The sequence below is a fragment of the Pseudoliparis swirei genome, chromosome 9 (assembly GCF_029220125.1).
Source record: "Pseudoliparis swirei isolate HS2019 ecotype Mariana Trench chromosome 9, NWPU_hadal_v1, whole genome shotgun sequence".
Taxonomy (NCBI): Eukaryota; Metazoa; Chordata; class Actinopteri; order Perciformes; family Liparidae; genus Pseudoliparis; species Pseudoliparis swirei.
Genome location: NC_079396.1, coordinates 479,987 through 494,751, shown reverse-complemented (window position 1 = coordinate 494,751; position 14,765 = coordinate 479,987). Strand labels below are relative to the sequence as shown.

Below are 14,765 nucleotides of genomic sequence, written 5' to 3'. Positions count from 1 at the left end.
CAGGCCTCTAGGCCTCAGGCCTCCAGGTGCTGGTAGCAGCACATTGACCACAGCGGTAACGGCTTGTCCTCTGTCCCCCTAGGAAGAAGCTGACCCAGCTGCAGCACGCTTACACCTGCCTCTTCAGAGACTACGACTCCAAGCTGAAGACTGAGGTACACCTCTACTGAGCTTCATCTAGCCCTCTACTGAGCTTCATCTAGCCCTCTACTGAGCTTCATCTAGCTCTCTACTGAGCTTCATCTAGCCCTCTACTGAGCTTCATCTAGCCCTCTACTGAGCTTCATCTAGCCCTCTACTGAGCTTCATCTAGCCCTCTACTGAGCTTCATCTAGTCCTCTACTGAGCTTCATCTAGCCCTCTACTGAGCTTCATCTAGCCCTCTACTGAGCTTCATCTAGCCCTCTACTGAGCTTCATCTAGCCCTCTACTGAGCTTCATCTAGCCCTCTACTGAGCTTCATCTAGCCCTCTACTGAGCTTCATCTAGCCCTCTACTGAGCTTCATCTAGTCCTCTACTGAGCTTCATCTAGCCCTCTATTGAGCTTCATCTAGCCCTCTACTGAGCTTCATCGAGTCCTCTACTGAGCTTCATCTAGCCCTCTACTGAGCTTCATCTCGTCCTCTACTGAGCTTCATCTAGCCCTCTACTGAGCTTCATCTAGCCCTCTACTGAGCTTCATCTAGCCCTCTATTGAGCTTCATCTAGTCCTCTATTGAGCTTCATCTAGCCCTCTACTGAGCTTCATCTAGTCCTCTACTGAGCTTCATCTAGCCCTCTACTGAGCTTCATCTAGCCCTCTACTGAGCTTCATCTCGTCCTCTACTGAGCTTCATCTAGCCCTCTACTGAGCTTCATCTCGTCCTCTACTGAGCTTCATCGAGTCCTCTACTGAGCTTCATCTCGTCCTCTACTGAGCTTCATCTAGCCCTCTACTGAGCTTCATCTAGTCCTCTACTGAGCTTCATCTAGCCCTCTACTGAGCTTCATCTAGCCCTCTACTGCACACTCCAGGGTGGAGACCTGTGCAGCCGCCTGGAGGAGGCGGAGCGAGCTCTGGCCCTGAAGCAGGACCTGATCGATAAGCTGAAGGAGGAGGTGGAGCAGCAGAGAGGCTCCCTGGAGACGGTCCCGGTCCTCACTGCACAGGTACACACACACACACACACACACACACAGGTACACACACACACACACAGGTGCACACACACACACACAGGTACACACACACACAGGTACACACACACACATGTCCATAAATGTGTATACACACACAGAATTACACACAAATATATATATGTATGTGTATATTGATATGAATGTGTATGTGTATATATGTGTTTATATATACATATATATATATGTATATTAGTGCTGTGAAAAATAACGCGTTAACTCAGTTAATCCAATTACAGGTTTAACTAGTTTGTTTTTTTTAACGCATTTAACGCATGCGCAGAATGAGCTTCCAATCCGTCTGTTGTTGGTCGTCGGGACGAAAAAAAAGTCACTTGCAAAATGAGCTTCCAATCCACCACTTCAATCTGAACTCTGTCCGCTCTCATGCAGACGGTCTGTTCATCGGTAATGATCCTTCCGCAGGTTCACCTACGGAAACCTTGTTACGACTTTTACTTCCTGTAGATCAGGGTCTCAACACGTCGATCGCGACCTGCCAGTCGATCGCCCCGTAGTGTCGGTAGATCGCATGACATTAAAAAGATTGGCCCGCCCCCTGACATGTTCTCTAGAGCACGACTTTGTTCTTTTATTAAACTAAACGTCTGTTGTTGATCGTATCTCCACAGCAGCATGTCATTTCTGTCTCTTCGCGTTGCGTTAACACTTATCGATCTCCGTCCCGCGCGCCACAGAGCTCCGTGCGCGCGCATCGGGACCGAGCAAAACAAAAGTCACTTGTCAATCTGTCCACCTGTCGGTGTCCGTGTCCGGTGAGGTTTCAGCTTTGCAGCGGTGTCCCCGCCGTCCCTTTCATCACGGCCCAGTTCATGAAGAAAACCCACACAGTCAGTTTGCCTCAGCAGCTGCTAGAGGAAGACTAGAGGCCTTTAGGTTGTATCATGGTGGAGTTAATGGTTGACAAACAAGAGAAAAATGCTCTGTTTAACCCTCCTGTTACCTTTACATTTACTAACATATTTTACCCTCGGGGTCAATTTGACCCCAGCAATTAAAACCTCCAGAAAATTATTAGAATTAATATTGTTTCCCAAGTTTAAGTGTGAGGTACTTTATGTTTGTTTGTTGACTACCTAAATAGCCCTTTAAATAAATAAAAAAGTTGATATTTCTGATATGTTTGACACAGTGAAAAACAGCCTGGGGTCAAATTGACCCCAAAGAACACCGACATTAAACATTGAATGGGGTCAAATTGACCCGAAAGGTAACAGGAGGGTTAAACATTCTGTTTCGGATGAAGATGTATTAATGTTCCATATGGAAGAAAACTGCAAAATAACTGCTGAGTTGCAGCACCATTGTATAGAAGAATGTATAAATGTATATATCCGTCTTTTGTCATAAATCTCTTATGTTCTCACAAAATATACCGAGAATATCGGTAATATGTGATTAATCATGATTAATCCACAAAAACCTGTGATTAACCCGATTAAAAATTTTAATCGTTTCACAGCCCTAGTATATATAAATACACATATACACAGGCTGTTTTTCACTGTGTCAAACATAAGAAATATCAACTTTTTTATTTATTTAAAGGGCTATTTAGGTAGTCAACAACCAAACATAAAGTACCTCACACTTAAACTTGGGAAGCAATATTAATTCTAATAATTTTCTGGAGGTTTTAATTGCTGGGGTCAAATTGACCCCGAGGGTAAAATATGTTAGTAAATGTAAAGGTAACAGGAGGTTAAACAGAACATTTTTCTCTTGTTTGTCAACCATTAACTCCACCATGATACAATCTAAAGGCCTCTAGTCTTCCTCTAGCAGCTGCTGAGGCAAACTGACTGTGTGGGTTTTCTTCATGAACTGGGCCGTGATGAAAGGGACGGCGGGGACACCGCTGCAAAGCTGAAACCTCACCGGCCCGGACAGGTGGACAGATTGACAAGTGACTTTTTTTTTGCTCGGTCCCGATGCGCGCGCACGGAGCTCTGAAGAGACAGAAATGACATGCTGCTGTGGAGATACGATCAACAACAGACGTTTAGTTTAATAAAAGAACAAAGACGTGCTATAGAGAACATGTCAGGGGGCGGGCCGATCTTTTTAATGTCATTGATCTACCGACACTACGCCGCGATCGACTGGCAGGTCGCGATCGACGTGTTGAGACCCTGATCTACAGGAAGTAAAAGTCGTCACAAGGTTTCCGGAGGTGAACCTGCGGAAGGATCATTACCGATGAACAGACCGTCTGCATGAGAGCGGACAGAGTTCAGATTGAAGTGGTGGATTGGAAGCTCATTTTGCAAGTGACTTTCTTTTCGTCCCGACGACCAACAACAGACGGATTGGAAGCTCATTCTGCGCATGCGTTAAATGCGTTAAAAAAAAAAAACTAGTTAAACCTGAAATTGAATTAACTGAGTTAACGCGTTATTTTTCACAGCACTAATATATATATATATGTGTGTGTATATAATATATACACATATATATATATACACACATATGTATGTGTATATGTGTGTGTATATATATATATAATATATATGTGTGTGTATATATATATATGTGTATATAATATATACACATATATATATACACACATATGTAAGTATATGTGTGTGTATATATAATATATATATGTGTATATATTATCTACACATATATATATGTGTGTATATATGTGTGTATATATATGCATTTAAGAAAGTATTTCTACTAGGGCTGTCAATCGATTAAAAAAAATTAACTAATTAATCGCACATTTTGAAATTGCGATTAATTAATCACGATTAATCGCGATTAATCGCAGTTAAAAGTTCATTCTTTTTAAAGACCAAACTTCCCACAGAGCTGTGTTTCAAAGAGGCTCCTACCTATAAAGTGCCAGCGAGGTATTTAATATCGTGGATGATAAATTGTTTCTTCAGTGAAACATCAGATTAGTAAAAAAAAAAGAAGTACATTGAGACCCCATTGGTCCTGTCATCTTTACCACTGAGCAGCAGAACCAGTGGCCTTGGTAACTGACTGACATTCACATATGTCACGTTAACCCTCTGGAGGCTGGGGGCATTTTATACATTTTACAAAATAAATTAAATTCACCGTTTAAAGTCTTTTGCATGTGACACATCCCCACGTGTTATACATCAAACATTCCAGAACAATCTCAGCTCTGAAATGAGGCTCAGTTGTCCTGGTGCCGTGTTCTCTGCTCTCTGACTGACAGGCTGCTAATGAGCCTCACCTGTGAGGTGGGAGGTCCTTTGTGATTTACTGAGTGTTCATTGGTTGTTTTTTCGCCAAAATGTTGACAGACAAACGGATTGACCAATCACGGTGAAGGTTTCGTGTGACGAGTTCTTTCCGCGCCGCGTCCCCCGACACGTCGCCCCTCCGTTCCTCTGTGTATCAGAGGGGGAGACGGGAGGAAGGAGGAGCAGGAGGAAACCCGACTGATTCATCCACGAGTTAAACTGATTTCTGCTCCTTATCTTCGCGGAGAAATGATTGTTTTAAAAACGGAAACAGTGTCAAACCGTACTGCCGCGGTTTAAAAAAAAAAAAAATGCGTTAATTGCGTTAAAATATTTTAGTGTGTTAACGCGGCCAAATTAATCGCACGCGTTAACGCTGACAGCCCTAATTTCTACACTTGAAGTAAACACCAGCCTCCATTAGCCACGCCCCCCTGTCTCCTCTGTCTCCTGACTCCTCTGTCTCTCCTGACTCCTCTGTCTCTCCTGTCTCCTGACTCCTCTGTCTCCTGACTCCTCTGTCTCTCCTGTCTCCTCTGTCTCTCCTGTCTCCTGACTCCTCTGACTCTTGTCTCCTCTGACTCCTGTCTCCTGACTCCTCTGACTCTTGTCTCCTCTGTCTCCTGACTCTTGTCTCCTCTGTCTCCTGACTCCTCTGACTCTTGTCTCCTCTGTCTCTCCTGTCTCCTGACTCCCCTGTCTCCTCTGTCTCCTGACTCCTCTGACTCTTGTCTCCTCTGTCTCTCCTGTCTCCTGACTCCTCTGTCTCCTGACTCCTCTGTCTCTCCTGTCTCCTGACTCCTCTGACTCTTGTCTCCTCTGTCTCCTGACTCCTCTGACTCTTGTCTCTCCTGTCTCCTGACTCCTCTGTCTCCTCTGTCTCTCCTGTCTCCTGTCTCCTCAGGCTGAGATCTATAAGGCCGACTTCCTGGCGGAGCGAGAAGCTCGAGAGAAGCTGAACCAGAAGAAGGAGGAGCTACAAGACCAGCTGACGCAGGCCGTGGTGGAGAGAGACCGGCTGAAGCAGGAGGCCACGTCACGGTAACACACACACACTCACACAGGCTCCTCCCCCTGGCTCCTCCCCCTGGCTCCTCCCCCTCATGAGGTGCTGGTGGTGTTTCAGGGCCCGTATGGAGCAGATGAAGCTGAGGCACCTGGAGGACTTCCCGTCCCGGGCCCCCCACATCCCCCCCCCTCAAGGTGAGAGCTGCGTTCACACATCTTGATGATGTCATAAGTGACCTCTTGTATTTCCACATGTCACTATGAAGCTGCATCACATCTTCATTGATAACAGCAGCCATGTTTGTAGTTCTGGCCCCAAAGCTGAGGCCTCGTGGCCAGCGTGGAGAATCTTAAAGGTTGTGTTGAGCCCGGATTAATTCTTTACTTTCTTTCATTTTGAAAATTCATTTGTTTGACCAATATTAAAATAAGAAATAAAATATCCATATTCTACGAAAGCTGTGATTCGCTAAGCTGAGGCCCCTCCCCCTATGTTCTGACATCATCACCCTTATCCTCAATTTAAATAAAAGTGATGCAGCATATTGAGTTATTCTGATTTGTAGTATTATCATCATATAGTATTATCATTTATATATCATATAGTATTTAGGGCGGCTTTAGCTCAGTGGGGTAAGAGGGCCGTCCTGCAACCGCAGGGTTGTGGGTTCGATCCCCGCTCTCCCCATTAGTTGCAAGTCGAAGTGTCCTTGAGCAAGGCACTGAACCCCCAGTTGCTTCCCGGGCGCTTCACCGCAGCCCACTGCTCCTTAATAACCAAGGATGGGTTAAATGCAGAGAACTAATTTCCCCTTGGGGATTAATAAAAGTGTATATTCTATTCTATTCTATCATATAGTATTATTATATAGTATTATCATCATATAGTATTATTATATAGTATTATCATCATATAGTATTATTATATAGTATTATCATATAGTATTATTATATAGTATTATCATCATATCATATAGTATTAATATATAGTATTATCATCATATAGTATTAATATATAGTATTATCATATAGTATTATTATATAGTATTATCATCATATAGTATTATTATATTGTATTATCATCATATAGTATTATTATATAGTATTATCATCATATATAGTATTATATAGTATTATCATCATTTAGTATTATCATATAGTATTATCATCACATAGTATTATTATATTGTATTATCATCATATAGTATTATTATTTAGTATTATCATCACATAGTATTATCATCATATAGTATTATCATCACATAGTATTATTATATAGTATTATCATCATATCATATAGTATTATTATATAGTATTATCATCATATAGTATTAATATATAGTATCATCATATAGTATTAATATATAGTATTATTATATAGTATTATCATCATATAGTATTATTATATTGTATTATCATCATATAGTATTATTATATAGTATTATCATCATATATAGTATTATATAGTATTATCATCATATAGTATTATCATATAGTATTATCATCACATAGTATTATTATATTGTATTATCATCATATAGTATTATTATTTAGTATTATCATCACATAGTATTATCATCATATAGTATTATCATCACATAGTATTATTATATTGTATTATCATCATATAGTATTATTATTTAGTATTATCATCACATAGTATTATTATATAGTATTATCATCATCTCGTATTATCATATAGTATTATTATCACATAGTATTATTATATAGTATTATCATCATAGTATTATCATCACATAGTATTATTATATAGTATTATCATCATATAGTATTATTATATAGTATTATCATCATATAGTATTATTATATAGTATTATCATCATATAGTATTATTATATAGTATTATCATATAGTATTATTATATAGTATTATCATCATATAGTATTATTATATTGTATTATCATCATATCATATAGTATTATTATATAGTATTATCATCATATAGTATTAATATATAGTATCATCATATAGTATTAATATATAGTATTATCATATAGTATTATTATATAGTATTATCATCATATAGTATTATCATCATATATAGTATTATATAGTATTATCATCATATAGTATTATCATCATTTAGTATTATCATATAGTATTATCATCACATAGTATTATTATATTGTATTATCATCATAGTATTATTATTTAGTATTATCATCACATAGTATTATTATATTGTATTATCATCATATAGTATTATTATTTAGTATTATCATCACATAGTATTATTATATAGTATTATCATATAGTATTATCATCATCTCGTATTATCATATAGTATTATTATCACATAGTATTATTATATAGTATTATCATCATAGTATTATCATCACATAGTATTATTATATAGTATTATCATCATATAGTATTATCATATAGTATTATTATCACATAGTATTATTATATTGTATTATCATCATATAGTATAGTATTATCATATAGTATCATCATATAGTATTATATAGTATCATCACATCGTATTATCATATAGTATTATCATATAGTATCATCATATAGTATCATCACATCGTATTATCATATAGTATCATCATATAGTATCATCACATCGTATTATCATCATATAGTATTATTATTTAGTATTATCATATAGTATTATCATCACATAGTATTATTATATAGTATTATCATCATATAGTATTATCATCACATAGTATTATTATTTGGTATTATCATCATATAGTATTATCATCATATAGTATTATCATCATTTAGTATTATCACATAGTATTATTATATAGTATTATCATATAGTATTATCATCACATAGTATTATTATATAGTATTATCATCATCTCGTATTATCATATAGTATTATTATCACATAGTATTATTATATAGTATTATCATCACATCGTATTATCATCATATAGTATTATTATTTAGTATTATCATCATATAGTATTATCATCACATAGTATTATTATATAGTATTATCATCACATCGTATTATCATCACATAGTATTATCATATAGTATTATCATCATATAGTATTATAATTGAGTATTATCATCATATAGTATTATTATCACATAGTATTATTATATAGTATTATCACATAGTATTATTATATAGTATTATCATCATCTCGTATTATCATATAGTATTATTATCACATAGTATTATTATATAGTATTATCATCATATAGTATTATCATCATCTCGTATTATCATATAGTATTATCATCATATAGTATTATTATTTAGTATTATCATCATATAGTATTATCATCATCTCGTATTATCATATAGTATTATTATCACATAGTATTATTATATAGTATTATTATCACATAGTATCATCATATAGTATTATCATCATCTTGTATTATATAATAATCTCTCCCCAGAGTGACATTAGTATAAAGTTATAACGGAGGGCTTGCTGGACGTGTGCTCCCCCTGCAGCGTTCAACACGGCCCCCCCGGCCCCCTCGTTCAGGAACCAGGGCCCGGTACCGCCGGGGGACCAGGGGCCCGCCGGCGCCGAGGAGCTGCCACACCTCTGCTGTCCTAAGTGCCACTACCAGGCCCCGGATATGGACACTCTGCAGATCCACGTCATGGACTGTATACAGTAGCATGAGCAGCACACGCACACGCACGCGCGCGCACACACACACACACACACACGCGCGTGCTCCTGGGGCGCCCCCTGGTGGCTCAGCCTGGACAGGTGCACGTCCTCCTGTGATGGGATGCAGACGACCAATCAGACGCTGTGGATTATAAATGTGCTGCAGCGACCCCGCCCCTTTCCTCTGGCCTGACCTCATCGGTCTCGTGCTCCTGATGACGTCGTCTCGTGCACGTTCTCCATCGCTGGGCAGAACAACCTCGTGAGCTTTAATATAGAATATTCAAGTCTGTGTTGGTCATACATGTTGCTGCATCAAACATGTAGTGTTATGTATCAGAGATGGATTTACTCAGTACCACTGCTTTGTCTCTGATGACCTTTGACCCCACAGGCCCCTCTTTACCTGTGGCCCTGTATCCGCCCAGGTAAGCACATTGAGGGGCTTTTAAACGTTGTGTGAATATTGTCGGCAATTATCCATCATTTGGTGCAAAAGATGTTTCAGAACTGTTGATTTACGAAATAAAATAATAATGAATCAGTGTTGAGTGCACACCGTGTGACAAATCCATCCAGAAGAGAGGACCGGCTCTCTTTAGTCCAGCACCACTGGGTCACGTGGTCCAGAGGACCGGCTGTGGCGAGTTAGGGATTCACGAGCTGTTAATCATAAATGTTCTTTTAGCTTCTCTACATTCAGTTTTAACGGCAATTGTGCAAATAGTTCTACAGTAAATAATTGATATAAATGTAAATAATTGACAGAGCCGATGTTAACGAGCTCTGAGCTGAATGAAGTTGAACAGGGAGACACAGACCTGAACCGGAAGTGGTCACGGCCGCCCTTCAAAGTAAAGTTCACGCCGATATCTCATGACAACTGAGCCGTCGCTTTGGCTTTAAAGAGACTTGTTCTCCCGTAGTAGGTCTACTCCACAGTCTACGGCCGGGCATGGTGGACATGTGCGGGGTAGGATCCGTGAGACGTGCACGACATGAACATTATTGTGAAGGTTCCGACCGGAAGTCGCTTTGGTCCGTTTGACGTCTCGGTTCAACGCTCCATTCATTGCGCCTTCAGCTGCCGGTGGCCGTATGTCTGAAGCTCTTGATCCCGGCATGTCAGGCTCAACTTCCCCGCCTCGCTCGGCAGAGACTGCGGCGGCCGAGGGCTGCTTCCCCCCCGGGTACAAGCCCTTCAAGCCCGAGGAGCACGGCCTCGAACGCGGCTTCCGTCTCACGGCGTTCTCGGACCTGAAAGGATGAGGCTGCAAGGTCCCGCAGGAGACTCTGCTCAAGCTCCTGGCGGGACTGGAGGCGGACCGGGCCGAGGGGGCCGGCAAGGCCGAAGACCAGGCTCCAGAGCTCGGCCAACAGCTGCCTCGCCTCGGTAAGAGACTCGTCCTGGGGGAGCAGAGCTAGCGCTGACGTCACGAAGCTGGTTCACGTCTGTCCGTCACCTAGCATCACTGTTGCTAACTCTGATGCTAACAGTTAGTCATGTGACAGATGGGCAGCTTGTGGTTTTCAGTCTTATTTATACATAACATACATATAAGCAGCTACTTCAGCCGGCGGTGAGCTATCAGCGAGCTAACCCCAACCCGTAGTTAGCGTCAGTAGCTAGTTAGCCACTCGTTAGCCACTGAGCTAAGAGACACGCGACTTGTCAAATGACCAGATGTGACACAGCAGAACGACGCGAGGTCAAAGGTCACAGGAGGTCACGCGAGGTCACATATTCACCTACACGAGCTAGAGATGTTACTTAGTGTAGCTTTGTTGGAGGCGGTGCGCGCGCGTGTGTGGAATATAATTTACAGTACAAAGTAAAGCTAGCTTTCCCAGTGTTTGTTCTCAGGGCAGATCTGAGGTCAGTTTAGTGGATCAACTGATGTTTAACAGACAGTTGAGGTCGATGGTTCATCGCCTGAGGTGCGTCACGTGACGCTGGTCTCCAGGGAGCTGCTAGTCCCCCAGTACCAGTCCCCCCAGTACCAGTCCCCTAGTACCAGTCCCCCAGTACCAGTCCCCCCAGTACCAGTCCCCCAGTACCAGTCCCCCCAGTACCAGTCCCCCAGTACCAGTCCCCCCAGTACCAGTCCCCCCAGTACCAGTCCCCCAGTACCAGTCCCCAGTACCAGTCCCCAGTACCATTCCCCCAGTACCATTCCCCCAGTACCATTCCCCCCAGTACCAGTCCCCCCAGTACCATTCCCCCAGTCCCGGTGGCCAGCGGGCTCCAGGAAGGTGACCAGGTGACCTGACTGTCCCTCTCCAGGTGTGGGGATGGACTGCTGTGTGATCCCTCTGAGGCACGGAGGACTCTCTCTGGTCCAGACCACGGACTTCTTCTACCCCCTGGTGGACGACCCCTACATGATGGTGAGTACCCCTGGTTGAGGGCCTCACATGATGGTGACATGATGGTGAGTACCCCCCCTGGTGGACGACCCCTACATGATGGTGAGTACCCCCCCTGGTGGACGACCCCTACATGATGGTGAGTACCCCCCCCCCCCCCCCCCCGTGTCTCTTGTGTTGACCCCTGTCCTCCCTCAGGGCCGGATAGCGTGCGCCAACGTCCTCAGTGACCTCTACGCCATGGGCATCACGGAGTGTGACAACATGCTGATGCTGCTGAGCGTCAGCCAGAAGATGAACGACAAGGTGGGGAAGCTCCTCCCCCTAGAGGCTCCTCGCCATGTAGAGGCTCCTCCCCCTAGAGGCTCCTCGCCATGTAGAGGCTCCTCCCCCTAGAGGCTCCTCCCCCTAGAGGCTCCTCGCCGCCTGCGTGTTCCTGCTAAACCAGCTGTTGTAGCTACTCTGTGTGTGTGTGTGTGTGTGTCAGGACCGTGAGCGCGTGATGCCGCTCATCATTCAAGGCTTCCGGGACGCTGCGGAGGAGGGCGGGACTTCAGTGACGGGCGGCCAGACCGTCATCAACCCCTGGATCATCGTGGGAGGAGTCGCGTCTGTTGTGTGCCAGCCTAACGAGGTCATCATGTGAGTCACGAGGTCATCGTGTGAGACACGAGGTCGTCGCGTGAGACGCGAGGTCGTCGCGTGAGACGCGAGGTCGTCGCGAGGTCGTTGCGTGAGTCGCGAGGTCGTCGCGATGACCTCGCGTGAGACGCGAGGTCATCGCGTGAGACGCGAGGGCATCGCGTGAGTCACGAGGGGTTTCATCACCTTGTTCCAGCTTCAGTGGAGAGTTTTGGTTGACCTTTGACCTGTGGGAAATAGATCACAACTTGACTCACTATTTGTCCATTATTACTGAAGTGTTGGTTAGTTGCAGCCATAAAATCCACCAGCAGGGGGCCAGAGCCGACATGATCATAAGCATCCCAGCTAGAACGTCCTCTCACCTGTCCAGCAGGGGGAGGTGTCCCGGGCCTCCTGTAGAACGTCCTCTCACCTGTCCAGCAGGGGGAGGTGTCCCGGGCCTCCTGTAGAACGTCCTCTCACCTGTCCAGCAGGGGGAGGTGTCCGGCCTCCTGTAGAACGTCCTCTCACCTGTCCAGCAGGGGGAGGTGTCCCGGGCCTCCTGTAGAACGTCCTCTCACCTGTCCAGCAGGGGGAGGTGTCCCGGGCCTCCTGTAGAACGTCCTCTCACCTGTCCAGCAGGGGGAGGTGTCCCGGCCTCCTGTAGAACGTCCTCTCACCTGTCCAGCAGGGGGAGGTGTCCCGGGCCTCCTGTAGAACGTCCTCTCACCTGTCCAGCAGGGGGAGGTGTCCCGGGCCTCCTGTAGAACGTCCTCTCACCTGTCCAGCAGGGGGAGGTGTCCCGGGCCTCCTGTAGAACGTCCTCTCACCTGTCTGACCTCAGGAAGCCGTCTCTGGTAACCGTGTCCTCCGTGTCGCCTCAGGCCCGATGGCGCTGTCCCCGGAGACGTCCTGGTTCTGACCAAACCTCTGGGCACGCAGGTGGCTGTGAACGCTCACCAGTGGTTGGACCAGGTGAGGCTCCTCCCACATGGACAGGTGTTGAGTCCTCTTGGTGTGCTGTCTCATGTCTCTGTTACTTCCTGTCAGACGGAACGCTGGAACAAGATCAAGCTGGTGGTCACCAAGGAGGAAGTCCGAGAGGCCTACCAGGAAGCCATGTTCTCCATGGCAACACTCAACCGCACAGGTACACACACCTGCGGAGCTCACGCCCACCTGTGAGGAGGCTCCTGCCTCGTGGTTCTGTAGAGCAGACCCAAACTGAGCTGCTGTACCGACCTCCACCACTAGGGTCACACTTGACAGGTAGACCTCAATGAGACCCCCACGTGGTTTGTTAGTGAAGAGCTGAGAGGGCTGCAGCTCATGGGAGAGTGGTCGTCATGGTAACCACCAGGTCCCCGGTTCCATCCCCGCTCTCCTCGTAGGCACTGAACCCTCAGCTGCTCTTAGTAACTCAGGATGCAGAGAAGTTTTATTGTTTTATTTATGGTGATGGTGATGATGATGATGGTGCTGGTCCAGCAGAACCTCGTGTCTGAATGGTTCTCGTCCCCAGCGGCCGGCCTGATGCATAAGTTCCAGGCCCACGCCGCTACGGACGTGACGGGCTTCGGGCTGCTGGGCCACGCCCACAACCTGGCGGCGGCGCAGCGCAGCGAGGTCGCCTTCGTGATCCACAACCTGCCCGTCATCGCCAAGATGGCCGCCATCAGCAAGGCCTGTGGGAACATGTTCAACCTCATCCAGGGCACGTCGGCCGAGACGTCGGGTACGACTGATCCACACGAGGACAGGTGTGTGTGTGTGTGTGTAATAACCACCCCCCCCCCCCCAGGTGGGCTGCTGGTCTGCCTCCCCAGGGAACAGGCCGCCAAGTTCTGCTCCGAGATGAAGAGCCAGGGCTCAGCAGGGGGTCAGGGCGCCGCCGGAGGAGCCTGGATCATCGGCATCGTGGAGAAAGGCGACCGCCGCGCGCGAATCATCGAGAAGCCACGCATCATCGAGGTGCCGCCAAGAGGGAGCCCGGCAGCCAATCAGGACAACTCTGCTAGCCCCGCCCCCAGCCTGTCATAGGTGTGTGTGTGTGTGTGTGTGTGTGTGTGTGTGTGTGTGTGTGTGTGTGTGTGTGTGTGTGTGTGTGTGTGTGTGTGTGTGTGTGTGTGTGTGTGTGTGTGTGTGTGTGTGTGTGTGTGTGTGTGTGTGTGTGTGTGTGTGTGTGTGTGTGTGTGTGTGTGTGTGTGTGTGTGTGTGTGTGTGTGTGTGTGTCTGTCTGTCTGTCCCCGGCTCTGCCCACAGGAAGGCTTGAGCAGCTTCCTGTGGACCAGCTGGGTGGCGTTCAGACCGCCTGTCTGTCAGCTGATTGGCTGTTCAGCACCAAGCCCCTCCCCCTTCCTTTTTATGAAGCTCCGCCTCTAAACCCTGGCCAACGGGGGCAGGTGGAGCGGATGTCTGCCTTTGGATGGGGGTGTGGCTCCGGCTGCTGGAGCCTCCAGCTTCCTGCTTTTCACAATAAAACATCAACTCACTAAATAGTGTCTGTGTGTTGAGAGTACTACTTCCTGTCTGGTGCATTATGTGAGCTTGGCTCAAGATGTTGGTTAATGAATCAGGATGAAGGTCATGTGAACAACATATGACAACTGATTCATATCATTAGTAATAAAAGCAGTAATATCAGCAATATATGCATATATATACACAGATATATAACCACCAACGTTAGTCACGGAGTTCCACAAGGTTCTGTGCTGGGAC

At 45.0% G+C, this 14,765-nt stretch overlaps 2 protein-coding genes across 7 annotated transcripts in view; both read left to right on the top strand.

Moving 5' to 3' along the window:
- Nucleotides 1-9,599, top strand: part of ikbkg (inhibitor of nuclear factor kappa B kinase regulatory subunit gamma) — a 39,921-nt gene extending 30,322 nt beyond the window's left edge. For all 6 annotated transcript variants that reach the window (XM_056422257.1, XM_056422256.1, XM_056422260.1 and 3 more), the window contains 5 exons: nucleotides 83-155; nucleotides 1,016-1,150; nucleotides 5,327-5,463; nucleotides 5,549-5,625; nucleotides 8,885-9,599. In XM_056422257.1, coding sequence (XP_056278232.1) covers nucleotides 83-155; nucleotides 1,016-1,150; nucleotides 5,327-5,463; nucleotides 5,549-5,625; nucleotides 8,885-9,057 — 595 coding nt within the window. In that variant the 3' untranslated portion in view covers nucleotides 9,058-9,599. The remainder of the gene's footprint in view (nucleotides 1-82; nucleotides 156-1,015; nucleotides 1,151-5,326; nucleotides 5,464-5,548; nucleotides 5,626-8,884) is intronic.
- Nucleotides 9,600-10,084: 485 nt separating this feature from the next.
- Nucleotides 10,085-14,177, top strand: LOC130199063 (selenide, water dikinase 3-like). The gene is made up of 8 exons (XM_056422262.1): nucleotides 10,085-10,446; nucleotides 11,338-11,441; nucleotides 11,619-11,726; nucleotides 11,908-12,062; nucleotides 12,929-13,019; nucleotides 13,095-13,194; nucleotides 13,567-13,779; nucleotides 13,846-14,177. The coding sequence occupies exons 2-8, from the start codon at nucleotides 11,346-11,348 to the stop codon at nucleotides 14,082-14,084; spliced, it is 1,002 nt and encodes a 333-aa protein (XP_056278237.1). The 5' UTR covers nucleotides 10,085-10,446; nucleotides 11,338-11,345; the 3' UTR covers nucleotides 14,085-14,177.
- The last annotated feature ends 588 nt before the right edge of the window (nucleotides 14,178-14,765 follow it).

Bases quoted from the DNA above. Each gene is read 5' to 3' on its own strand.
- LOC130199063 (XM_056422262.1), top strand. From the start codon at position 11,346: ATGGACTGCTGTGTGATCCCTCTGAGGCACGGAGGACTCTCTCTGGTC. The intron at 13,020-13,094 runs GTGAGGCTCCTC...ACTTCCTGTCAG, and splicing joins CTCACCAGTGGTTGGACCAG to ACGGAACGCTGGAACAAGAT. The intron at 13,780-13,845 runs GTACGACTGATC...CCCCCCCCCCAG, and splicing joins CACGTCGGCCGAGACGTCGG to GTGGGCTGCTGGTCTGCCTC.